Consider the following 25056-nt stretch of genomic DNA (forward strand, 5'->3'; position numbering starts at 1 on the left):
TTGCGTTTTCAAAGATCAAATTAAAGAGAGTAGTGTTGACCACGTAGTCAAGATGGTCGTTTATACGACGAGAGCTTCCCTGTTTATGAATGGAAGACACGTCGTAATAGTTGATGGCAGTCAGAAGGAAGGAGAAACCGCGTGCTATTTTAAAACGCACACGAATGGACAGCGACGTCGTTAAGATAGATACTTCCTTTCCTTTTCGTTTTTATCAGATTCTGCTATACAATATCTCCATGGAAATCGCGCTTTCCGAACTGTTGCAGGCAATAAATAAAATGAAGAGCAAAATCATCTACGAACCTAAAAGTCAATGTAAATATGGGTGTATTCATTTCTACAAATATAGACCAAAATAATACAATAATAGCAATAATAATCCTTTATAATATAATAATAATATAATTACACTAATATGAAATACCAAGTTTGTTAATTCGTTCAATTGTATTAATAAAAAGTAAGCACTGTTTCTAAACCAAGACTTTTATCATTTTTTTTAAAACCAGTATCTGTAAAAAATTCATTACCATGTTACAACATATGACAAATTCCTCGTGCCTTCGAATTTATTACTAATACCGCGCTGAGATTAGAAGAAACGTATGCACTAGGATTTGTTCGAATCTTCCCGTACAAAAGTACGGTTAAAAAGAATTTATCGAAATTTTAACATTGTACAAAATACATTAGACTAGAATACCTTCCTTCATTCAAACAGGTCAATACGACAAAGGAGTAGAATGGAGTGTGCAAATGCCTGTAGAAGAACCATCAATAAGTCAGTTTATTGATTAGTTTTTAGATGTGCATGATAAATACAATTTAGTTATCAAGAAAGAAAAGAGAATAATTGGAAAGAAAATATATTAATATAACCGATCGTTAATTCAAATGCATACGTCCCTTTTGCATTTTCAACTCCGTTGCTATCAATCACCATCAAGAGAGACGATGATACACTTTGTTTCTTAAAAAAAAGAAAAAAAAATACAGTAAACAACTTTGATCTAGAGTATACATAAGAGATTAAAATGCCTTTTCTAAGAATAATGATGCTTAAACAATCACTACGTACGAAATGCGCACATAGTAAAAAAAAAAAAGGAAGAAAAGAAAATGGAAATTAAGGACAGGAAAAAAATTGTATAACTTCTCTGGACATGTTTACAGGTCGTTCTCGAAAGCCTTGGTATACTTATATATGTATCTCCTTCTATCTCCTGCGGTAAAAAAGCTACTTGTCCTGCGTTGATTTAGGCCATAAAAGAATGTCGACGATAATTTATCAAATATGCGTAGCAAAAGTGTTATACAAATCGGTATAGCGGCACAGGCGCTGTCAAGCCTAAATGATGGAAATTTTGTATAATAGTACTCAGATTCTGAATACTTTTCATAAATAGCAGACCCTTCGTGCATAGAATCATCCATTGGAAGAACTGGAAAGTTTCATAGAAAACGTTTGCTGCGTGCCATGCTGTTCACACCGCTCATATCCAATGTCGACGATTTTTCTGCATCAAAATAACAAAGATCATAGACCCGACGGCAGAGGTCCAGCCTAGTCGTCGTTGACCTCGATTGGGATACTGGTCGTGAATGTTGGAGTCTCCAACTCCTCGTGCTTTTTCATTTTCATGCTCTGTAATGATAATACCATTTTTTAAATAAACCGTAATCGAATAGTAAGTAAAAGAGGCAAAAAGTTCACAGCCTTTTAGTGTTAGTCCCACCTGCTGTAATTTGTAGTGGTTAATAATGTCTTGGTCGGCTGGACAACTTTGTAAGAAGGCATCTAGCCTATACATATGGTGCATATATCGCCATAGATGCACTAGTGTTTCAGGAATCTCGAAGTCTGCGAAGTACTTGCCAGCTACCCTGATATGTTGCAATCGTGGCATGAGCTCACAGTCGAAACAGCACATTGTATCGCCTGTGAGGAAACGCGTACCTTTACGACCTAAATGCTCGTCGATTTTGCGCAAGTGTGTCATCAGCGACGAAGATTTTGGATCTTTGTCCTTATCCTTTGCGTTCAGTAATAACAGTTTCAATTTCTAGAACAGAAAGGATACGTATACATATATGCGCGCATACTTAGCGCGGTCGATCGCGCTGAGGAAAAAGCTGTTGCCCGGGAAAGGGACTTTAATATACTTATACATACACTGAACAAGTTCTCAACGAGGGTAGCCACTTCTTTGTCTTGCACGAAGAGATTGTGTCCACCGGGAATGTTCTTCATGATATGCCGTTCGATTTTCTCGTTCTCCAATATCGCATCGCCGTTGTCGATCAAGATTGGTGGCGGCGTTGCTTGGAAGTTGGTGCGGAAATCGGGAGGTGGTTTCTGCATATCGACCGTGGTCACTTTTAACGAAATTGTCTTCAACTCGGCAAGAAGATACAAATCCATAAAGTACTCCTGGCAGAACAGACACGCACCCTTTCGGCGGCCATCGATCGTGGATGCCTGTAAATACGTATTCGTATTACTAATTTATAGCGCGATAAGATTAATTAACCGAACGTTTGTTAAAAATAAAACAGTCGAACGTCGTAAATACGAAACGATATCGGTTTTCGCCAGCTGATCGAGCAAATTACGGGTACCTAATATACCCGGCTCCGCTCTCATTTTCTCGATGTCACGGTTTATTTATTCCCCTCGATGACGCAGCCTGCTTTCTTTTTTTCTTCTCTGAACAGGCGCTTAGAAGCTTTACGTCGCGTAGCTATGAAAAGAAGTGCGCTTAATCTTAAGCCCGTTAAAGAATGACAATCCCCTATTTCAGCCACATCTTATATTACACGTGTATAACCGATAGACGTAAATGCAACTGCTACAGCTTCGATTCAGTGCTCACAAGCGAGTAAGCAAAAAGACAAGATAAGGATTATCCAGTATCCATGCAATTGAAGTGAATTAAACGTTGGCGATGTACCAACTTCGACCAACTTTGTTTCTATTTTCGCCTTGTGTTTCGACAATAATTTCAAAATCAAGTCAAAATGAAATTATTCACCAACCAACGTAGCGTGATTCCCAGAAAACAGGTAGAACTCGTCCAAAAGGAGACTGATCATTTTTTTGCGCGATGACGTAAGTTTGGCCTCCAAGTTTAAAGAACGTATGATGCGAGCAAGTCATGTCCCTATCCTCGAGAAACCAGCCTGACCTTTCGCGTACGAAGCTTAGCAATTTTTTGGCGAAGGCCGATACTCGGTAATATTGTGCCTGGTAAGTGTTGTGTCTTTCAAAATACGATGAATAGCAGATTAGGAGAATCATTAAATATGACGTACTAGATGTGCAAATTACCATCGCCAAACAATTACAGTATCCTCAAAAATAGCAGTCAGAATTCACGTGAGACACTGCAAAAATGAATCGTTCGCATGGGTTCAGTCAAGTTTGGAAATTGTCAAAGGTATCCGTGTCATCGAATATGAATGGCACGGAAAGCGTTGACGGTGGATCAAATGTCACGAAGCGTCGAACGTCTTTCATTTTCGAACGCAAGAGTAAATCCCTCGCTCAACCGCGCGCCTATTGCTTTCCTTTCTCCGCTGAACGCTTGAAAATTCGATTATAATCGACCATCGTCGCGTACTACTTTTCTTGGCGACACAGAGTCACGTGTAACGCGATTCTTCCGCGAGGAATCTTTTTCCATTATTTTTTTCCTTTTTCGCCTATTAAGCTATCCCGCGTGCGAGAGGGCTGGATACGAGACTGAGACGGCATGGCTGGTAGTTGACCGAAGCAAATTCCTCATTTCTTCTGAAACAAGTACGTTTCTCTCCGCGCACCGGTACACCTACACGGGATTCCCGTTTCAACTTGACCGACGTACAGGCTTATAGAACGCATCGAGCGGTTTTCGAAGCTCCGCTGGCTTTTACCTGCAATGCACACACACGCGCGATTAGAATGGTTGGCTTCGGCATATCGGTACAGAGGAAGGCAAAATGCGAAATGGAAGGGCACAATACTCACGGATGCAACACGTCATCGGGCAGGTTGCCGTATAATGAACAGCATACGGTAAATAGGCGAATATGCGCTCATACAACCGAACTATCAGCGGTACTATCCGTGTTATCTATCGAGTACGTGCCATTGTCGTAAGTGTTATTCTCGCTTTAGTACATCGCATAGATATGTAACAGATATGTAACCATATAGTGAATGCTATCGCGAGCCTAAGAACGTAATGGTCTCAAAGAAGATTAAGCCGCAACATCCGATCGATTCTTTATAACCACACCTGTACACGCGATACTTCCTTATTCTTACTATCGAATATTTACATTGAACGGAATATTCCACTAAAAATTGGAATTGGGCGTTACTACTCTGTTTATACATTTATTCGATTGTGTGCGCTCTTTCTTTCTCTCTCTCTCTCTCTCTCTCTCTCTCTCTCTCTCTCTCTCTCTTTGTACGTGGAAAAATAAAATGCAAAGGTGGCTGGTTCTGCAGACGGTGCGAAATTAACAGTTAAAGATTCACGGTCACGGGTAACCGATGCAAAGTAACGCAAATCAGGGAGGCAAAGAGAAGACCGATGTCCGACGAAAAAGTGGAAACATTGGAAAGAGGGGAGGTGCGGAGGGGTGTTTACGGACGAGGGGGGAAAGACAGAAGGAGCGAGGAAAGCGGAAGGTAAAGGAGTTCATCGTTTAACGGTAGAATCTTGAGGACCTCGCCGTGCTCACCGTCGTTTCATCCCGCTTGACACACTTACGAAGACCTCGCATGATCGCCTTCCGAGTGCAAGGTCGGCCAGTTACCATTAAATCTCTTCTTCTAATGGAACGTCGGCGTCGTCGTCAGTTATTTCACGTTCCCGCAGGATTCTACTTATAAGGCTCGGCTCTCTCTCCCTCTCTCTCTCTCTCTCTCTCTCTCTCTCTCTCTTCGTCTCTCGAACAATGCGCGATTAAGAAAAAATCCCTCGGCATCTGAAGCATGAAAATCAGGTCTACCAAAGAGCGCGCAACTTCAGTTTTTAGTAGCGAGAAGTTTTCGAACGACCCAATAAACGGGATTATTACCATTTTTTTAACCGTCCTTGTATATTCCGCGTCAAAGGACTTGAGCGACTCGCCCAATGAAATGCTAGCGCAATTTTTCGCACAAGAAGAAAAACTTGCGAGATATTCTTGAACTCGTGTTGGACATATACGAGAAAGGGAACGGAAAATCAAACCTGTTGACGTTAAATGTTAAGGAGCTCTCCTATGATTGACCACGTGTTGACATACAACTGAACTAGTTCCAATGCATTCATTCGCGTTATTTATTTATTTGTTGGTTAACAACTCGGTGGCCGATGCAATAGAAACAAAGTTGTTTATAAAGGAATGTTTCTAACATGCGTCACGTTTTCGGTAGCGATAAGATTAAGGTCCAAAATAGGTCGGAATGCAAGGCCTGATTAGGAGCGACAAACAGGTGAAACAAGCATGGAAGCCGGGATTCAGTTGATCCGACTGGCGAAAGTTTAATCGACAGCTCGTAATTAGAAGATCGAAAGAAGCCTCTTTCCTTTTAAGGAGACGTTTTCCTAGAAAATACGGTGAAAGAAAGTTCCAAGAAGTGGAATCAAGTTCGTTCTCGATCAAATCGATTGCTACGCGAATCTACGACAGTTATCTATTTATCCACCGATGTGGATTTCGCGATATCTATCGTTAGATAAACGACATCCATTATTGATGGAAATTGAGAGGAGGGGGGGGGGGGGGGGGGGATAAGATGAATTAATAATTAGTATCATCGGTAGGAGTCTAACAGATATAATTGCCAATTCAAAGGACTTCGTACGAAATTTCAAAGGTTATTTCCACATCGCGTGATTGGTTAGATGTAGATGCTTCTAAACTGGTTAACTTAGTATACTAATAGCGACAAGAACAACTTGACTACATTTTCAATGACATATTACGCGGGAAACAGAAAGAGACAGGTTGCGAGAAACGCTTATCTCCATGCAAGTAAAAGCGAACGACCGAAAACGGCACGCATTATCGTGAAAATGTTGCACGAGATAAGAGTGAAGGATTTCTTTCTTCTAGAGAAGAGGCAATGACGTCGAAACCGCGGCCGAGCAGAATCCTATTTGTATATACATACATCCATATGCACGTATTTCCTCGAGTGGCGTTACGTCGGTTTCCTCGCGAGAAATAGTTCCGTATACACGCAGATAGATGCTCGTCGATGTCGCTTGTGCTTGCATGTAGTCATCGACGAATATGAAAAAGCTTTCGAACAACGCCTCGGCGCTCCGCCACCATATTCGAATAGCGAGGCAAAGTTCAACTTATCCAGTCATCCAATAAATTAAGCGTACGTTTGATCAGTCTATGAATTTTATTGGCCGTGGAAACGATCGGGACAAAACGAACAACAAGAAAATAAAGAATAGCCAGATTAGCGGCTGGACGCTACTTGTACACGGTGAATAGTAACCGAGAGCGGCTTCCCTATTTCCGAAACGGTAGACCAATGCACACGGATCTTGGTGAAAAAACGACCGTTTCAGCCGTGTTCGTCATCACCGGATGGAAAGGGAATAAAAGATTCGAAGGAGGAAGAAGAAGAAAGTGCAGGAAGAAACCAGTCGTACGTTCCACGCCCATATCGTGCACGAAACGGATCGCCTTTTTTCTTTATCTCTTCCTCCTTCCTCGTCGCTTCTCCACGCGTGATTATAAACTCACCTTGATGATTAACTCGATCTCGGACACGGCGCCGTTGCTGGTGCCGTTCTCGTGACTGTCGTCCGCCATCCTTCGATTCGTTCCTTCTTATGCTAGTTTAGGCGAAAGGCACTTTTTCTCGTACTCCGCAGTTCACTATCGAACGGGACGGATCCTTCCTCGGCGATTGACTGCAACAGAACGCGATGGAAGCTCGCGGAATACTGACGCAGCGCGTGCCGCGCCACGTTTACGACAATGGCGCCTCACCACGGCGGAACGCTCAACCCGGTACGTTATCGGCTTCGGTCGGTAACGTAGCGACCACTTAATGCTGACGCTTCGACAATCCGAATGAGAGACATTACAATTTTTAATTGCAAACATTTAATATCGATAAACAAATGAATAAAAAGAAAAATATACGAACATAGATTATATAGATAAAATCACGCAATTGTCGTCTACAGTTCTACTTTTTCTTGCTGCACTTAACCAGTTGCAGTACAATTTAATTAGTGCAAGTAGTTGTTGTGCAGTACACAGTTATAAATAAATTAAAATGTTCATATAGTTACCCAATATTGCTCGCTGACAATATATATTAATATTAAATAACAATTTACTTGTAATTAAAGGAACAAGTGAACAGGCAGTTACGAATTAATTTTCGATCGTACTGAAAATAGAGGTTTAAGATATCGAAAGAAAAATAATCGATAATATATCGAGTAATATAATGTATCGATCCAGATTCGATTATTTGAAATTTGAATTCTAGTACTTGAGAGAAAGAATAGAAATTTAAATAAATTTCGAAAATTTAGTTAAATATAGGTTGAATAAAACAAATTTCTTGGCTACATTATTCACGCATTATATTGTTAACGGTAATGCTTAAACAATAAAGCAACAATAATAAAACAGCATTTCATATGTACATAATGAATAATCTTTCTCTTATTATACCAACTAGCAACTTTTGTATGATCTTCAAAAATGTGACGTTCGTATAAATATCTGTAAAATTGACGACTAAAATCTTACACAACATTCATACCATTTTACATTTTTCTTGCGTTTTTTTTGCTCCTTTGCATGTGTATATGTATATTTACGTTTCTGAATGAATGTAATGAAAAATCAGAGATGTAATGCAGTGGAGTAGAGCTATACAATCGCCTAGTAATAATAACGATCTCCATTGATAATATTGATAATTCATCCTGGAAACTGCATACTGACGTCAAATTGTATCTACACGAAAAATGTACTGGTTCCTTTTTAGTTAAACTCTGCGATATAACAAAGAAAACAACTATTGCTCTTCAATTATTTGTCGTCTAAAAATAATACGACATTTATATAATTAAAATTAAAAGCGATAGTTTTACATGATTCTAAATTTCCCTCTCTTGAAAAGGAATGTAGGAATATAATTGAAGAAACTGCTAAAGCACTTCATAATAGGAGTACAACATCCACAAGTTACGATAACGTTAACAAACAGAAATCTATTGTAGAGTTTACGCAGAAACCTATGATTTCATGGATATTTCTTGCTTCAGGTAATTGAATGCTGATAAAAGGCACGGTAATTGATTTCTCCACTCATGAAACGAAGAAGAATATGTTGTCCAAAAATTCGTCCCTTGATCTGCGATAAATTTCAATAGGAAATTCTGATGAAACATCTTATGTTCCGCTCTTATATCCAAATTTTTATATAAAAAGAAGAAGAAAGAACATATAAACAAACAAACAAACAGTATTAATAAAGGTATTATACCAGTATCAATACCATTTGTTTCCCTATGTGTTCTGATAAATGGATGCATTAAACCTCTACACTGCTCACTATGAAGACATAAGCTATCAGTATTCAATAGGCATATGATAAATATCAAACATCACGATAAATATAAGATTAGCATAATTATAATAATTGACTAATTTTGGTTTCGCATAAATGTATGTTCCCAATTTGCCTATTCATTTCCTGAACTTATATGTTCTCGAACGAACATTTGATAACGAATAACTGCCTTTTTCTATGAAAGAAAACGCTTCATTCAATTTCGCAGCGGATCCAAGCTTTCCAATGAGAAATCATCAGTATCGATAGAAAGGCCCCTACTAAAACCATCCTGAAATAACAACATATTAATTACTTGTAGTAACTGAATATACTTTGGTCTTCCTTTAATCATAAATACAAACCTTCATTTCGAGCAACTTCTTATCTAAAAGACCAATCGCATTTTCTAATTCTTGCTGGCTAGGATTAGAAATTGGCGTTGTACCACCGAATTCACCCATTTCAAATGGATCATTGAATTCATTTTTTGCATTTACAGATGGTGTGGGATTAAAAGGGATGCTACCAAACAAATCTTCTTTCACTCCATTTTGACGTCTGGAATCCTTTGCCTTTGGTGGTGGGGCCACTGAATGGAACATACGAAAGGCGATAAAAAATATTCAACGATCAATCTAATATTTAATTTTTATTAGAAAAGAAAATAATAAACGACTGACTCACATAACGGTGGAGGACTTGTAGTGCCATTGCTTTGTGAGAAAAAGTTGGAATTTGAGGATATCTGACCATTTAAAACAGAATTGTGATTTGTTTGATGATTTGCTAGACCATTGACTGCACTTTCGTATGCTCTAGGATTGAAATCTTCCTCAAATTCGTCCATCAAGAGACCTTCCAATTTAGTACCAACCGATGGCGTTGGAGCGGGCTCACTTCTGCTAACATAAAAATCATTAAATTATTAAATATACTTTGAATATTATAAAGCATGTGCATCGATATATTCCTGTAGATCTTACCCCATAAAGTTATCGTCGAATGTTTTCTCAAAACTTCTTGGAGGAACTGGTGGTGGTTGCTGTGATCCATTAGAAGTATTCCCGTTACTATCGTTATTTACGGCAAGTGACGATTTGCTAGTCGATCCATTTACTTGAGCCGTTTCGTTTGTGGCACCCGGAACGTGCAGGATATCCGGAAGATTATGTTGTGATAAATATGCTGATACATCAGCCTAAAGAACAATTTTCATAAAGTATGTTTTGCGATTCAAAAATATTGTAGTTATTATAGTTTCTTAAACCAACCGATCCTTTGATAGCAGCTATATCTTGTAACCGTTGACGATACACGTTGTTCTCGTGTTCCAGCCGCTTTATCTTCTGCTGCAATACCATGCAGCGTCTCTGTGTTTCCAAATCCTTTCCGGACGTTTCTAGAAACCGCCTGTACGCTAAATCAAAAGCTTGGCCGATTGTTAACGTGATCTCCTCAGCTAGTTTATCGCTAACGAAGACGAAGCATGTGTGTTTCTCAGCGTCTTCCTCTTTTGCGATAAAGCTGAAGAACTTCTTCTCGCCCTTATCATCAGCACAGTACGATATTCTATGCAGTGGATATTGATGCATAATCCGCTAGAAAAGGATGGTTAATTTATAGTGCACTTATTAAATAATACATCTCTCTTCGTATCCTAAACATTAAGAATGTACAATACTTTTGGCGATGTTTTCGTTTTGGGTTCCTGAATTGCAACCCCATCGATGCTTATAGTCAGTTCTACTTTTGGTGTCTTCGTACCCTCGCTTTTTCTTAATTGTTGGTTGAATTTTAGCTTGCAGATTGCTTCTTTAACAACTTCGATGCCTTTAGGTTGATCCACTTCTGTGCTGCCCAAGTACTACAAAGTATAACACGCTCATTACAGTTAAAGTATTGTAATTTTTCAACAAGAAAAAAAATGTACGATAATTGAACGCGCAGATGTTTCGTTATGCCTCGATACATATACAGAAATTATCATAAAATATTGCTCTATACTAATTACTGATCTGACATGCGGCGAAGTGATGTATGCCGTGACGTCGAGGTCAATGGTTAAAGCAATATTCAATATGTATTAAATTATTCTAAACTTCCATACAAATAACTACCTTGTAACATCCATTAATTAAACTCTATTGTCTTCAGAATGTATGTTAGTTTTAATTCACTATATATTGCGAAAGTGATCTGGAGTTAATTAGAATTAGTTATATAGAATTTACATATAATTTGCTTTAAAATACAGACATAATAAAAATTTGCATTGCGATTAAAAGGACATACGTTTGGAAAAATAGTGAAATCTTTGTGAAATTTTAAGGTACGACGAACTTTTCACCCGATCCAACTTTCAATTACAATAGTTTCGTTCACGAACGTGCGTATATTCGCATTTTAAAAGAGTCAAGCACACTCGTGCGCGAGCTCACACATCAGTTCAAGCGGCGATTCGCGAAAAGAAATGAAAGGTAGATGCGAACACTGTAAGCGGATTATGTAACTTTTTTAAGCAACAGGAAGTCAACGAAACAAGGAAAAGAAGCAAATGATAAATATAGGGAAAAATCTCGAATATATCGATCGCAAAAAGAAGTTGGACAACTTTTTACACGTTCAATCAGAACGTTGTAACATTACACTATACATTCTCTCTGTCGCGCTCTATTATTAAATAACTAAAAAGCTGCGCTGCTACAATGTTTCGACGATGAAGATGGATCAAAATGTGTTTATTTGTTCGCGGTTCGTTCTCGTGTTCTACGCTTCAAGGAAATTCCCAATGACCGGTCGGATCCTTATTATTAGTTTATCTCTTTCTTTGCGGAACGCAACGATTGATTTCTACGAGTCATCACGACATACGTTATCAGTTCAAAAAACTTGAACATCCACTTCTATATGTTCGAGCAAATTGCGCAGATCAAATCAAGTTTAGTTTCAGGAATTCCAGTTTGCTTTCTGTTCTGTCAGTTTATTTCTACAATATACCAACTGTGAATTTCCATCATCCGTTTGCAAACATAAAAGACGAAAGGTACAGTGGCCTTGGCCTTACCAAAACGGTTCGATATCCGGAGAAATATCGAATATTTTACGGCGTAATCGGGATCTGTTTATTTTTTTTATGCAATCTGGCAATTTTGCAACAGACTGAACAACTTTGCTGCGTTGCTGAACTCAGATATTAATACTTTCATGATTACTATGGTATCGTCAGAAACTTACACAGTTTACAATGAATTATTTGCTAATGTAAGAAGTTAAAGAACGGTGATACCATTTTCGTTCGATATCTGTTGAAATTGCTGCACGTTCTTCTCGTTATTTAACGTTGAACGTAACAACTTGTATTATATACCTTGACTAAGTAGGCGATGTGGCCTTTTTGGAGCGCATCCGGTGGGTGTATCCAGTTCCTATTCGTTCCTGCAAGTAGAATTCATCGATATTACGCCCAACCGAATGCATTGCAACGTACGACTATTTGAAAGGGAATCTACTCACCATTCTTGTTGGTTTGATTTTTGCTGTTCGTCGAGTTTTGCGCCCATTTCAGTAACGTTGAGTTTCTCATATTGTCAGTTGCTTAGGTTCCACCTGTTCACCGCGGCAGCTGGAAAAGAATCATTGAAAGAATATTAAATGTCTGGTAACGCAGTAGGAAAGAGCCTTGCGTAATTCTCATCCCCAAGTTCAGAGCTAGACGCAGATGGAGACAGGAAAGTTCATTACTCGCGCAGTGTAACGAAATAAAAAGAGGGGAATCGTCTATTAAAAGCGAAAATACATGGCTTACGTAACACGGCGAATGAAACAACTTTTCACTATTCGCGGAACGTGAGAAGTACCTCTCGCCGTGTTTTTTTCCCTCCCGTTTCGTGTCGATTATACAATCGAGTGGTTATAATATAGATAAAATAATCGTGAATAATATATCCTGTACAACAATACGCCCACTTAAAGAAGAACTTCCCGTCACTTGCGACTCGCTACATCAATACCAACGTGAACACTTTTTCTTTAATTGCCCGGGATCGTTATCGACTCGTTTACTTCTCGAGGAGATTCCTGCTAATCAATGGAGAAACGAACAAATTTCCATAACGAGCAGGCATCGCTGCATCGACTGCTTATTGTCCCCTGAGTAGTAAACCGCGCATAGAACCGGCTTAAAGTGCAGACGATTGTTCGCCGTTCGAGCCGTAGGCCTTGGACACGAAGGCTAAATCCTTTCGCGTTTCATCATCTCGCACATGACACTATTCACACCCCGCGACCACTGTGCACTCAATTAGATCAACCGTGCGCTGAAGAGTTACTTAGAGAGTCGAACTGTGTGGTGCACCGTGTCGCATGTTCAAAATAATATCAATCGTTATTGTTGCGCCATTATGTACGCAAGCTATTTGATGTATGACGAGGAACGCTTTGATGAGACTCTGGTTTCCATTCTACGTCGAAATCCTCTTTGACCGCGGCCGTCCGAGCGGAATGAGTGAAGGAGAGACACGTTGATAAGAAAGAAGCAGAATTCTCTGTATGTTAACTGAAAAATGAGCGCAATCACGATCTCGCTTTTGTACGCAGAGCGTGCCGGTTCACGCCAGTATCCTGGGCATTCTATTTGAGAAGCGATTAACCGTTGAGTTGAAAGGTGGAGGTTCGGATTTAATACACGACTTCCTAATCCTCCCACGTAGCCACAAAGAGGTCGGACCAAAGCGTTTGCCTGGCCCGTGTGTATTGTGTGCCGTTTGTTGCCGTGGTTCGCTGTGCGAGCCCGGAATGGAACCCGGTCTCTGCCTTTCCGTGACTTGCCTTGCCTTACAGTACACATGTACAGTCGGTCACAAAAGTCTACGTCTACCTGTCCCAAATATAAAATTACTTTTAAAAAATAATTTACGGATGTTACCATATCATTTGTTTGTTCAAGCTAAGTCAAATCTCATTCAGAATTCATAATACTATGAATAGATTCATTTATACATTTGAACAATGTTCATCAGTATTCGTAGACTCATATGCGTTTTACATTTCAAGAAAGTACAATAGCTTTACGTCTTCTTTACTGTCTTCTTCAATTTTTTTAGATGCTCAAAAGTGTTAATTGAGTGTTCACTGGAAAGGTTTCGGTATTTGTGAACGGTAGTGTATACGATAATCCCTTTCTCTCCGACTCAGCGAAGTTCCTTCTTCGTCGTATCTGCTCTCAAATCGCGTTCAGGTAACGCGCGTTCAGCCTACACGCCGGCTCTTGGAACTCATGGGAACTGGGGTTCCGGCGTTCTTGATGACACAATGATTTCCCATAGTCACGCGCGTGAAAAAGGCGAAGGAACTCGCTTCAAAGAAATTACCCGAGTAAAGAACAACACGGATGTCGAATCTGTTTTAAATTCAATGATTGGATGACGACTTGAGAGTTTTGCAGGAAGCAAATGGTAATTAGAACTGCAAAGTTTCATGATGATTGGTATCAAAAATAAATCGTGCGAGTAGTAAATTGGCAGTGCATCTCAATCGTAAATGGATACGACACCTGTTGTACGGCAGCTTGTTTATATTGTGTAATCTGTGGTCGGTTCGCTTTCAAACTGTATTTGTATTTACAACTCGTCTATAATACAATATAATCTCAATTCTCTCCCTTTAATTACTGGTACTTTTAAGACAGTAAGGAAAATTTTATGCAAATATACAAAGCATAGAAATGAAAAGTATATCGCTACCTGAATATTAATGTGAATAACTGTAGCTAAACGTATGCGCCTATTCTATGCGTATCTTGAATATACGGCTATATGGTCTACAGAACTTGAAAATTCAGGTCTTACGAAGTTTTAAATAATTAGTACGAATAGTTGAACAATTCAAGTACAAAAAATTAATGCAAAAAAAATAGTTATTCTAAAAAGATTTATTGGTAATATTTAAATGCAAAACTTAAAAGGAACTACGGAACGGTTTAATTCTTTTTAGACAAATTTTAGGATGATTTTGAAACATAATAGTGTGGAATACATGAATTGACCACGTTGTGAAAGGGTTACCTGTAATTCTATCTGTCCGAGGGACGTATGAAAAGGATCGGAAGCGAACGTGTGCCACGTCTGACACGCACAGCTATCCCATACAACAGGTGCATGGCGCATCCTACTTACACAGGGGTGAGTGGCCCTTTCACGTGTTAATGTGCATGATATTTACGCGAATACGTCAAATAAATAACTTCTTGGCAACAGTCTAACGGTGAACGATCCGGCCAATCTACCAGAATGAAAGTCCGCACGAGCTCCGTATGTCGAAGAGCCGGACATTCCTGCATATCTGAAATATGTTACGTCGTTAATTTAATGAGCACCGCCGAGTCTAATATTAACTCGGCTCTATCAATTATGTAACGAGCTTTAAATCTTACTGGTTGAAGATTAATTTCTGTTTTAGACCGCACACGTTCGACGTCGCTCTGTCAACTGCGCCAGCGTAAATGTTTACGGAAACGAGAAGACGACGTGGGTATGTTATAAATCCACGCAAGAGGAACGCAAGCCATTATTATCAAAGCGCTGCGTTCAATTTCTCTGGCTTGTCTTTGCGAAAATCGTGAAGCATTCTGCATTCCATTGGGACGATGCGCCAGGCATCGAGAAATGTATGCTAATAATACCACTGCGATATGAAAGTCACAGCTGTTTTGCATGTATTACGATGGTGCATATGAAATGTCGTTTTTACCAACTATTTTAAACAAAAAGAATGTGTATAAAATGTTAAGAAGATGTGTAATACAGTTTACTAGAATCGTCCTGAATAATTAGAATATTCACATGGCTGTTTAATATAAGTTTAAACATATGAAAAAGACCTCGAATGTGATTCAGAACATAATCGTGCCATTTAGACAATAGTATGTAAATGTTATGATAGCTGAAGCTAATTTGTATGTTGAAAAATGTACTAAGGCAAAGGCCAGGAAATATGAGCGATGGTAATGCTTTAATAAACATTACTGAATATTATTCACAACAAATACCAAGAGAAATAATGTTTAAAATGAAAGTAGAATGGCCCATATAGAAAAATGAAAAAGAAATAGATATTAAGTTCCGCATGAGACAAATGATGTACAGAAGCGTAGACGAATTCAGATACTCACTTCCTTATTCCAGTAAATAAACTATTTGTAATTTCGTGTGCACTAATACGATTATCCAGTTTAGCGATGGTCAGAATGGGCATACCTTTTCTGAGCCGTTCTTTGAGAACGAAGAAAGAGCTCACCACTCCGCTTAACTATCCAACTCTATTGGAGAAACAGATATCAGGCAACGTTAAACCAGAAGAACAATGTAACGATTCAACTACGTCGATTTATTTACGAATCATTAAAATGTATAATTACCAAGAAGTTCCCCCCTATGAATAATGGATAAACGTTGGTCATAGTTAAGAACCGTAACTACCGCATACCGTATACCATGGATAATGTCAACAACTTTCGCCACCAATTTCGTACGAGCTGCGAATGAATTCTCGACGATCCATAACGCAAGCCCGTGTAACTTTCGTCGCATCAAACGAATCACAAGCCTTACGTTTCCTCCTCAACCGAGTAATATCATATCTCTACGCGTTGAAATTTCTAACAAAACGTCAACTTAACTGTATACGTGTCGCACCGGACAACGTAATTACTCCATCAGATGACCGTTAGAATGCAGACATACTAAAGGGTTTAACGTCAGGCGGACTCAATGAAGAAAAAGTGAACTAAAGGCAGAGAGAAGTTGTACAGAGTGAAGACAAACGATTCCATGGAATTTTCTAATTGCACGTCGCGACACCGACATCATTTAGATGCAGTCGATTAGACGCAACGTAGTTTTTCTACGAACTAACCCCGATCGGAGCAACTATGCATATGTTAATAACGCGTTGCATAACGTTCAAGGTGAGACTTCCCCACTGTGGCGTGAGAATCGTGTTTTATCATCCACTTGGTCACTATGTCTGCAATGAATCAATTAATCGTCGCTCCTAATCCAATCTCAGCTGCGAATTGATCACCCTTGTTCCTTGTTCCGCCAGGAATTTGCTTTTAACCGTTTACAATTTATATCTACATCAAGTTCGGGCTTCTATTTTACTTAATTCCGTTCAGTTTCGTCGTACTGTTCACAGTAGGATCCTCCATAACACGGAAGATACGTGTCGTGCCATACGAATTACGTGTTAGACAGTACCTAAAGTACAAAAAGTTATAAGTATTTTGAAAGAATAAGAATGTAGAAATTCTGCATATTTAAGAGAAAAGTCCTACCTTATATATATCTATAAATATACCTTCTATTCTTCAGTATAAAAGTTCAGTTCAATAGGAACAATCGATTACCAATGTAGATAGTAATTATCATCCTTTACAGAAATATGAAAAATGATTGAAAATCGTATTAGCAACCTTTAGAGGTAACTTATCAAATATGAACCAATCTGTTGGAATATGAACCAAACTGTTGAAACGTTTACATATTGCACACCACTAATAAGTGGACAAGGTTCTCTAATTTAAAATGAACACAGAGGATACATCGAAAGTATTTTCGACGAACGTGTGAAATCGAGTGCGGGATCGTTAGCGCGTGGAACGAACGGGAGTACGAAAGCGAATGAGAAAAAGAGGGACGCAAACAAGTTGCAAGTTTCTTTCGCGAGTCATTACCCGAAGAATCTACATAGCATATCACCATTAATCCGCGATTAACCGTGTATCCAACAGGACGAACGGTATAATTGCTACTATTTTTCCAGCGGATGCGGACAATTAAAAAATGCATGGTCGCACTTTCTCTCAAACTTTGCGCGGCGTCAATCGTCCCGAGTCGACTTATTTAGAAGAAAAAATGTATCGTGAGCTGTGATCGTGACCCACATTCGATAAAACGATCCATCAAAAAGAAGCGCAGCTTTGTCGAGCGATTTACCGACATCGAATGAAATGCTCTCTGTCGCTTCAGGCGATGTATCTTTCGTTTCTTGTCCGCTTTCCAATGGCAATGTGGAAACTCATTGTCCCAGATAAATCCGTTTCTCATATTTCAACTAAAGAAAAAAGAAAAAAATATACGCCTCCATTCTCACGAATTCTAATTGCTGAATAAAATAATACAGCTGATCAATGACACATGTAAATGACAATAACGCAATTAGTTTATTCGATTTAATACGGTGCAAAGTTGTCGTTTCTCCTCACTCTATATGCGTCTCTAAACGTGCTCATACTTTCTTCGGTAGCCTCATTATTCTGATCGTCACGCGAGTATTGTGTTACGAGTTTCCATTCAGGTAAAATGGTATAAAAAAGGTAGGAAAATAGAAATTTAATGCTCTCTCGGCAGCTGCAAATCATTACATAATATGAGCAATTGTTAATGTTGCGTTTTCAAGTATGAAAAAGTTCACATAAATACATATGTTTCTTAAAAAGAGACCGAAACGCTTAACTGGCTAATGTTTCATCCTCGAAACCAAATTTTAATCACATACTGCTTGTGGGTGGATGCACCATCATATTGATATATGGATTTTGCCGTATCTATTACGCCCATTAATAACAACATTTCTGTGACGAAATATGAAAGAAAAATTACTTGATATTGTAAATATGATGATGTAAATTTAATATTAGTATTTTCGTAGTCGCTTAATCGCATAATGCGATATCAAGATTCTTCATGTTGGAACATTGCGATTTTTAAAGGTTATTAAAATTTATCAGCGAAAAAATGAATGAAGACGCCAGTCGCGTTGTTATCTCTCTATTCAATTCCATGAAACGCATCGTGCTCTTTCAAATAACGACTGACATTACTTTCTTTATCGTGACATTAATTTTCATATCGGATCTTTCAGTTGCTATAGCCTACGTCTGCACTAAGAACAATCTCTATGCTCCATTTAAATTCATTTATCAACAATTAAAGTTATCGGATAACCTCTGGGTCATAATTTCTTTTAAACTACATATTGCGACAGCACATAAGACGTAAAGTACACGACTCTATTAACCCTAACACATAAAGGTCAATTCTTGCAACCAGTAAATCTTAAAACAGCTAATATTCGTCGTACCGTACTTTATGTAACAATAAAATTTGCTATATTTTGTATTACAAAAATATTATATACCGTTTGTATTCTAAGATCGATTCAAAGATACCAAAATTAAAAAAGATATACGACTATATCTACCTATAGACACATATACGTATATATATATATACATGCACGCACGCATACATACTACGTCTTCAGAATGTTTCGTGTTTCATTATCGTTCCTTGCAAATTTTCGATGCATACCGATCCATTATGAACAGTTTCCACGCAAGAAAGTAAATAGCACAACACTACGCAGGTAGAAAGTAGAACGTTTAAAAAGAGCCAGAAATTTCACTTACATACAAAGAGCATAACGTAATTTTGCTCATAAACCTTTCGAACGATCTCAATGTTGGTCAATGAAAAGCGAAACGATTAATGAACCTCATTTTTTCTCTCTCCATTCCATCATATGGTATTGCGACCAATGGTCTGTTTCGATTCAGATGCATTAAATTGCAAGGACAATTGAGATCTCTCCAGTTAAACGCAAGCCACGCACAGGCACAAACGATGACTTTCAAATCTGCAAGATCTAACAAAGGCGAATCTGCTCGTCGAAATATCTGTTATCACCATTTACAGTTAAAGAGACCAAACTATTTCAAGCAATCTTAAGAACATAAAGTATTCGAAAAATAAAATTCAACAAGTAAAACACAACTGCATTGATGGAACTTTGAAAACTTACCCCGACTGTTGTTCACTATGTGTATGTATATCCAGGAAAGTTAAACGCAGTAACACATGCCCACACGATCGAGATGGATTCGCGAACGAGCAACAGGGAACAACGACGAAGTCACAAGCAAAAAAACGTATGAAATGGGAAAGAAGAAATAAACAAAATTTAAATGACGCAAACCGTTCGACGGCTCATGTTGGACTGATCGGCGCGCACGTTGATTACCCGAATGGCGAACAAGCAAGCTTGGAAGCAACGAGTGCTGTCGGAAGGGTCCGAACAAAACCGATCTCGACCGACTTGAGTGTACCAGCGGAACCAGTCGTGGGAGTCGAATCGGTGCTGCTGGAAGATTGTTCGGTAGAATGAGAAGGCTTGATAGGTGGTGGTACCAGCCACGGTCGGGACCATGGTCCTCCGTTCTCATCTACTTTCGTTCGAGTTTGCAATTGATTGCCATTTAAAGACGTCTTTTATCGCTTACAATTTCAACAAATTCATTCACTCCTGTTACTTTTGCAGAGGCTGCCACTGAAATATTAATATGAGTTATTCGAATTGACAAAGAATTTACTTTCTATGAAGAGTAGATACAATAACATGAAGAATTAGATACATGCAGTTGGATTCACAAAATTATTTAATTATTACGGGTCAGATATAGTAAAATACTATATACATACATATGAAGACTTTAAAGAGAGGATACCAGAATAAAGACATAACCACGATCAGTGGTTGTGGACGATTCGATAGAATAAGGAGGGATAAGAGGATGGTGGTACCAGCCACGACCGAGACCAAAGTTGTCTATCCTCTTCTGCTGCGGATCATCGACAGGGAAGGACAGCATATTCTAACGACAAGATCCACTTACATATATATCTTTACAGCTGTTGCAATTTTTTTTCGTAACTGATATCGTTGACCGAAGGACGTCGATACATCGTGCGTTTCATTAGAAAACATTCTACCATTATTTCTTTTTCATTCAATAGAGATGAAGATCGTCCACTTTCGAGGTTACATGAAATTGAGAGAAATGCAAGATGAAACTTTAGAACAGGATGCACGGCGCTATATTCGCGTGCGTAGATACGTACATACACACCTATATATATGCAACATGCGCCAGTCAAACCGCGTTATGCAGACTCGTCTTGCCTTTTTTGTAGCTAAAAGTACAGAGGACCATGGACGTTATAACCTACGTATGAGAAAATAATGCCGAATTATAAAATTGTTCACAATGTGATTATCCATAATTTAACTGTGAAAATTTGGCGCAAAAGAAACAAATCTTTTATAATTTCCCTTTTCTGTAAAATTCGTATGTACAATTATATCAACTGTACTATTTCGTAAATTTGAATTTTTAATAGCAAATATATATACACACACATACACACGCACCTCCTTAACTACACGCCAGAAGAACTTCACATATTACAAGTTTTGATGGAAATAAAAAATGCAAGAATTTCTGATCTCCAAAATAATATCCGATTATATAGTAATTGAATGCAAAACTGATGGAATTCCCAACTGGCGGAAATAATAATGAGATAAAATATTGTTAACTAAGAATCCGCTTAGGGCATGAATTGTTAATGTTTTGTTGCTGTACGTGCATTGGATGATCATCATCCTGAAAATATGAATGTAAATGTAAATGTAAATGTAAATGTAAATGTAAATGTGAATGTGAATGTGAAAGAAGTCGACAGATTTTAGGTATGATTCAGCATCGACAACAGAGAACCGGTTTTTTTCGCATACGCCTGCTCATTCATTATATGTACAGTTTGTGTTAGTGAGGCTAGAATCATTACCCACGTGTGTAGACTCGAATAGCAAAGGAATGATTACACAATTTTTGTTTTGATCATCTTTCATCGACGAATGTCATCTTTGCTGTGGATCCTTTTGCATAATAAGTACTAGTATTTTGTCCTAACAATGCACTACGCTACATATGTGTAGAGTAATTTTCTTGATTTGCTTATTTTTTTTTTAACTTTCTCGAGATCTGGTTTCACTGCTAAGCACCTCGGACAATACACAATTGCTATACATATACACTACATGGCGAACACGACGTGGACGGTGCATAGGCGCGAAAGCAGAGAAAGTGTATGTATATGTATCGCGATTCGCTATGCTCGACATAGATATTAGTTGCGATATATAAATGTTTTACATATCCTTAATAACATATCTCATTTTAATGGTAATGCATGGAATTCAACAAGGTACGCCCACCTGATAAGCACTGGGTAGAATACAATTAATTTCTTCATTTGCAGAGTTACAGTACGTTGAAAATATGAACCCACATGATAATCAGAGATAGTTACGTCCGTACCATTATCCGTGTACAAGCAGTGTTTGTTAAGATTCCTTTCTCTCTCTCTCTCTCTCTCTCTCTCTCTCTCTCTCTCTCTCTCTTTCTCTCTTTCTCTCTCTTTCTCCTACAAAATTACAAAATTTCTATCAAGCACACTGGGAAAAACACAATAACCAAAGCTATAAATTGTTAAATACCAAGCTATAGTTAATAGACGTGTGAATACAAATCGTCGTGCATTCATTGCAATAGAAGTCGAGGGAGTAATTAACACATTAATGGTCAAGTAACCTGCAAATGCAATTTCCGTGTTTGTAACGGGTGAAGCTCCGATCCTAGATACCAGTACAGCACGTTTTATTCAAAAGTATGGTATTTCTCACATGTGCTTATGTACTTACGATAATATATAGATACACACATTTATGTTAGATACATATGTATCTATGGATCTTTACAGGGCTTCTGCTTACGAATGTGCATGTAAAAATCCGGTCCCGCATTAAATATCTGTTCCTCCCGTATACTGTGCATGTAATCAGTTGGTTTCCTCGACCGTGCTCTTGACCACCAGTAATCACTTCCTCTGCATTTTTGGTGCATTAACATTCTGTCTCGTGACAAAAGTCATAAACCGTGGATGATTCTCGAACATACCATTATAAATTGTTTAGTTGTACGTACAAACATATTTATGTTTGGGTTATAAATACTCAGTCAAAGTAATATTAACTAATACAAAAAACTATTTCAAAAAAATAATGAGACAGCCACGTACTATCTAAAAATAACAATAATAGCTCAAACAAATATAGGTATTAAAAGACGCTAACCGTTTACCAAACGTTTTTCTACATTTCTAACCAATGGTGTAAAATTATTAGCCACGTGCTGCATCCAACAATCATTTCCTTGGTATCGTTATACGAAGCACGTACCGCAAGCTGCAGTATTCAAGTGTGCATAATTATTCAACGACAAGGCGCGTCCCATGAGACACAATGTAATTAGAAACTTGTGCGTATTAAAATGAGACTTGACAGTCACTGGATGAACAAATATTAATAGAGCTTCTCGAAAACAACAGCTTCCACTCTAAAGAAAGAATTGTTAAAAAGGGGCATCTCTTTGTTGCATTTGGATAAGAATAGCGAATATACTCCATCTTGTTCAGATGTATTAATACATGCCTATGTATCAATGTGTTTTTGAAAAAAACAACGTTGTTCAAAATGACAACGTTGTCTCTCTTACGTCGGAACTTTCTCACAGTGCCGTAGCTATATACTATATATTGTTAAGGTTTATTACAAGTATTCAAGTTAGTCACCTTGCAGATATTATCCATCTCGTTCTTAAATATCGCCGTAAGATCAATCGTGTGATGCAATAAACTAATTTATTTTGAATACTGGAAATGAAATACGAATCTATTATAACTTGAGAAATTTGAATATGTAATACAAATAGAATTTTGCAGATACGCCTCTTTGCAACTTACTAGAAGTAAAGCATACTTCTGCTTTAGATTCTTACGCTATTACTTGAAGGAAACTTTGACTCCTTATTAAAGTGCAATCACCTGTACGGATACTTGTTTCACCTAGCAACGACGTTTTTTCCTTCCTTATTACATATTGGAAGTCGTGGTTGCAACTTTGCCAATTGATTGAGAGATAAACACGATTTCGTAAAGCATGGTTAACGCAATTATGAAAAGCACAATACGTATATGATCGCGCAACTGAAAACTACCAACGTATGTGTACTTGTAAAGCCTTTTACGTAAGAGGGGTTACATTAGTTACACGTTTCTCGATTACTAGTGTTGATCAACTATTCTGTCGAATAATAATTTTTGGTATACGTATTTGAAGAAAGATACTACATTTGCTTTAAACCAATTTAATTTACGAAAAATTAGATGTTACTTAATAAAAAATCGAAACCTGTTCCACCTCACAAGTGATCCTTTAAGTTCCAATAAATAAATCCAATTGGATTTCATCGGATATCTCTTGAAGGCTGCGTGGATCAAAAATGTGGAAATGTAGAGTGTTGTATTCCTTTGAAAAGGGGCAACGATTCGGATGGTTTAAGAGTGGGTGAGCGCTCATGTGATACGAAAAGATATCTGTAACCGGCGACGTGTATGAATGTACCAAATGATAAGTACAATGCGTAAACGATCTTTTTCAGTATAAGCAGTGAACGTATTTAAATAAGTACATATCATGCATTTGCTATAATAAAATAAATTAATTGTAATACACATATGTATGCATACGAGTATGGTGAAACACGTTACAAAACCTTCCGTAGTATTCACCATTTAGTGGCACTGTTCCCGTTCTGTCCTTGAGTTAATTCACTACGTGACATCGGAAGTTTTGATTTATCCGTTGGAACCATTGCCAATGTTTACGCTTTCAAACAATCAACATGTTGGAAACAATGAAGTACAAGTTTTTATAATTTGCTAATCTTATTGATAAAATGGAATTTTCATAACATTAGATTCATGGAAAATATTTACTTGCCTCAAAAATCATTTATGCGCTTCTGTATTTTATGAAACTGTAACAAGAAGAAAAAGAAGACAAGGAAGTAAGTAGCGGGAGACATCAGTAAAATCTGATGCGCAAGACAATATACAAAATGAAGATGAAGCGCGCATCGAGGGAGTTTGAAATCTCAAAGATTGCGTGCCATGTGGAAAACAGAAAGCACGAAGAGGAAAATGTTTTCACCAGAACTATGCACAATCTATGAACGCCTTTCTGTTAAAGGAATGTTCCATTTGCCAGCTTGCCAAGTGTCTAGATCACGAGCAGACCTTTACGTTCGTCCGTGTTCTTGATCCCTCTATCCTCTTCTATCCCTTGCCTTTCCCTATTCCGATCGTATTCGCGCACACCGCGTAAAAATGCCGAAATAGAAAGTCCTCTCGTCTGTCTCTCGTTTAAAAACACTTTTTATTTTTTTTGTTTTTCTTTTTGTGAATACTGACGTGACACAATGGGACAATCGAAAACAGTTCGAATACTGTCTGACCGCAAGTAATTGATTGTTTTCACTCACCGACAAGAATGAATTATTATTGTGCGACTCGGCGATTGACGTTTCTACACCGTCGTCCGCTTTCCCTGGACGCAATTCACCTGTTCCGACAATACAGACAAACCACCAATGCGAATGGGAAGAAATCTGTTTGAGAGTTCAGGCGGGCTAGTCAAGTACATATATACATGTGCAGCCCCCTCTATTAGCAAAGCGC

At 38.2% G+C, this 25056-nt stretch overlaps 4 protein-coding genes and 1 long non-coding RNA gene across 13 annotated transcripts; all 5 read right to left on the bottom strand.

The window, feature by feature from the left end:
* Positions 1–297: 297 nt before the first annotated feature.
* Clic (chloride intracellular channel protein 5) lies at positions 298–6955 on the bottom strand. 3 transcript variants are annotated; one of them, XM_076901018.1, is made up of 4 exons: positions 6742–6955; positions 2177–2482; positions 1740–2066; positions 298–1648 (listed from the first exon to the last, which is right to left on the bottom strand). In XM_076901018.1, the coding sequence occupies exons 1-4, from the start codon at positions 6808–6810 to the stop codon at positions 1568–1570; spliced, it is 783 nt and encodes a 260-aa protein (XP_076757133.1). In that variant the 5' UTR covers positions 6811–6955; the 3' UTR covers positions 298–1567. The 3 variants fall into 3 exon arrangements, with proteins under 3 accessions (XP_076757133.1, XP_076757132.1, XP_076757134.1); XM_076901017.1 differs by lacking the exon at positions 6742–6955 and adding an exon at positions 4732–4894; XM_076901019.1 differs by lacking the exon at positions 6742–6955 and adding an exon at positions 2623–2757.
* LOC143427114 (uncharacterized) lies at positions 2948–4161 on the bottom strand. The gene is made up of 2 exons (XM_076901021.1): positions 4010–4161; positions 2948–3915 (listed from the first exon to the last, which is right to left on the bottom strand). Exon 2 carries the CDS (start codon positions 3332–3334, stop codon positions 3032–3034), a length of 303 nt encoding a protein of 100 aa, XP_076757136.1. The 5' UTR covers positions 3335–3915; positions 4010–4161; the 3' UTR covers positions 2948–3031.
* Positions 6956–7581: 626 nt separating the features above from the next.
* Positions 7582–24998, bottom strand: LOC143427496 (PTB domain-containing engulfment adapter protein 1). 5 transcript variants are annotated; one of them, XM_076901683.1, is made up of 10 exons: positions 19439–19577; positions 17576–17689; positions 12092–12200; positions 11946–12013; positions 10260–10442; positions 9850–10176; positions 9562–9776; positions 9263–9477; positions 8941–9167; positions 7582–8867 (listed from the first exon to the last, which is right to left on the bottom strand). In XM_076901683.1, exons 3-10 carry the CDS (start codon positions 12159–12161, stop codon positions 8793–8795), a joined length of 1380 nt encoding a protein of 459 aa, XP_076757798.1. In that variant the 5' UTR covers positions 12162–12200; positions 17576–17689; positions 19439–19577; the 3' UTR covers positions 7582–8792. The 5 variants fall into 5 exon arrangements, with proteins under 5 accessions (XP_076757798.1, XP_076757797.1, XP_076757796.1 ...); XM_076901682.1 differs by having other exon boundaries at positions 17572–17689; XM_076901681.1 differs by lacking the exons at positions 17576–17689; positions 19439–19577 and adding an exon at positions 24861–24998.
* On the bottom strand, positions 15787–16894 carry LOC143426813 (uncharacterized). Its single transcript, XR_013102191.1, has 2 exons — positions 15993–16894; positions 15787–15893 (listed from the first exon to the last, which is right to left on the bottom strand). It is a non-coding gene; the product is annotated as an uncharacterized LOC143426813 (long non-coding RNA).
* LOC143427497 (uncharacterized) lies at positions 20948–22396 on the bottom strand. Of its 3 annotated transcripts, none has more exons than XR_013102317.1 (3): positions 22253–22396; positions 21695–22070; positions 20948–20977 (listed from the first exon to the last, which is right to left on the bottom strand). XR_013102317.1 is itself a non-coding variant. In XM_076901685.1 (2 exons), exons 1-2 carry the CDS (start codon positions 22386–22388, stop codon positions 21904–21906), a joined length of 303 nt encoding a protein of 100 aa, XP_076757800.1. In that variant the 5' UTR covers positions 22389–22396; the 3' UTR covers positions 21650–21903. The 3 variants fall into 3 exon arrangements, 1 of the variants encoding a protein (XP_076757800.1); XR_013102318.1 differs by lacking the exon at positions 20948–20977 and adding an exon at positions 21400–21473; XM_076901685.1 differs by lacking the exon at positions 20948–20977 and having other exon boundaries at positions 21650–22070.
* Positions 24999–25056: the final 58 nt, after the last annotated feature.

This window comes from Xylocopa sonorina, chromosome 9 (genome assembly GCF_050948175.1).
Source record: "Xylocopa sonorina isolate GNS202 chromosome 9, iyXylSono1_principal, whole genome shotgun sequence".
Taxonomy (NCBI): domain Eukaryota; kingdom Metazoa; phylum Arthropoda; class Insecta; order Hymenoptera; family Apidae; genus Xylocopa; species Xylocopa sonorina.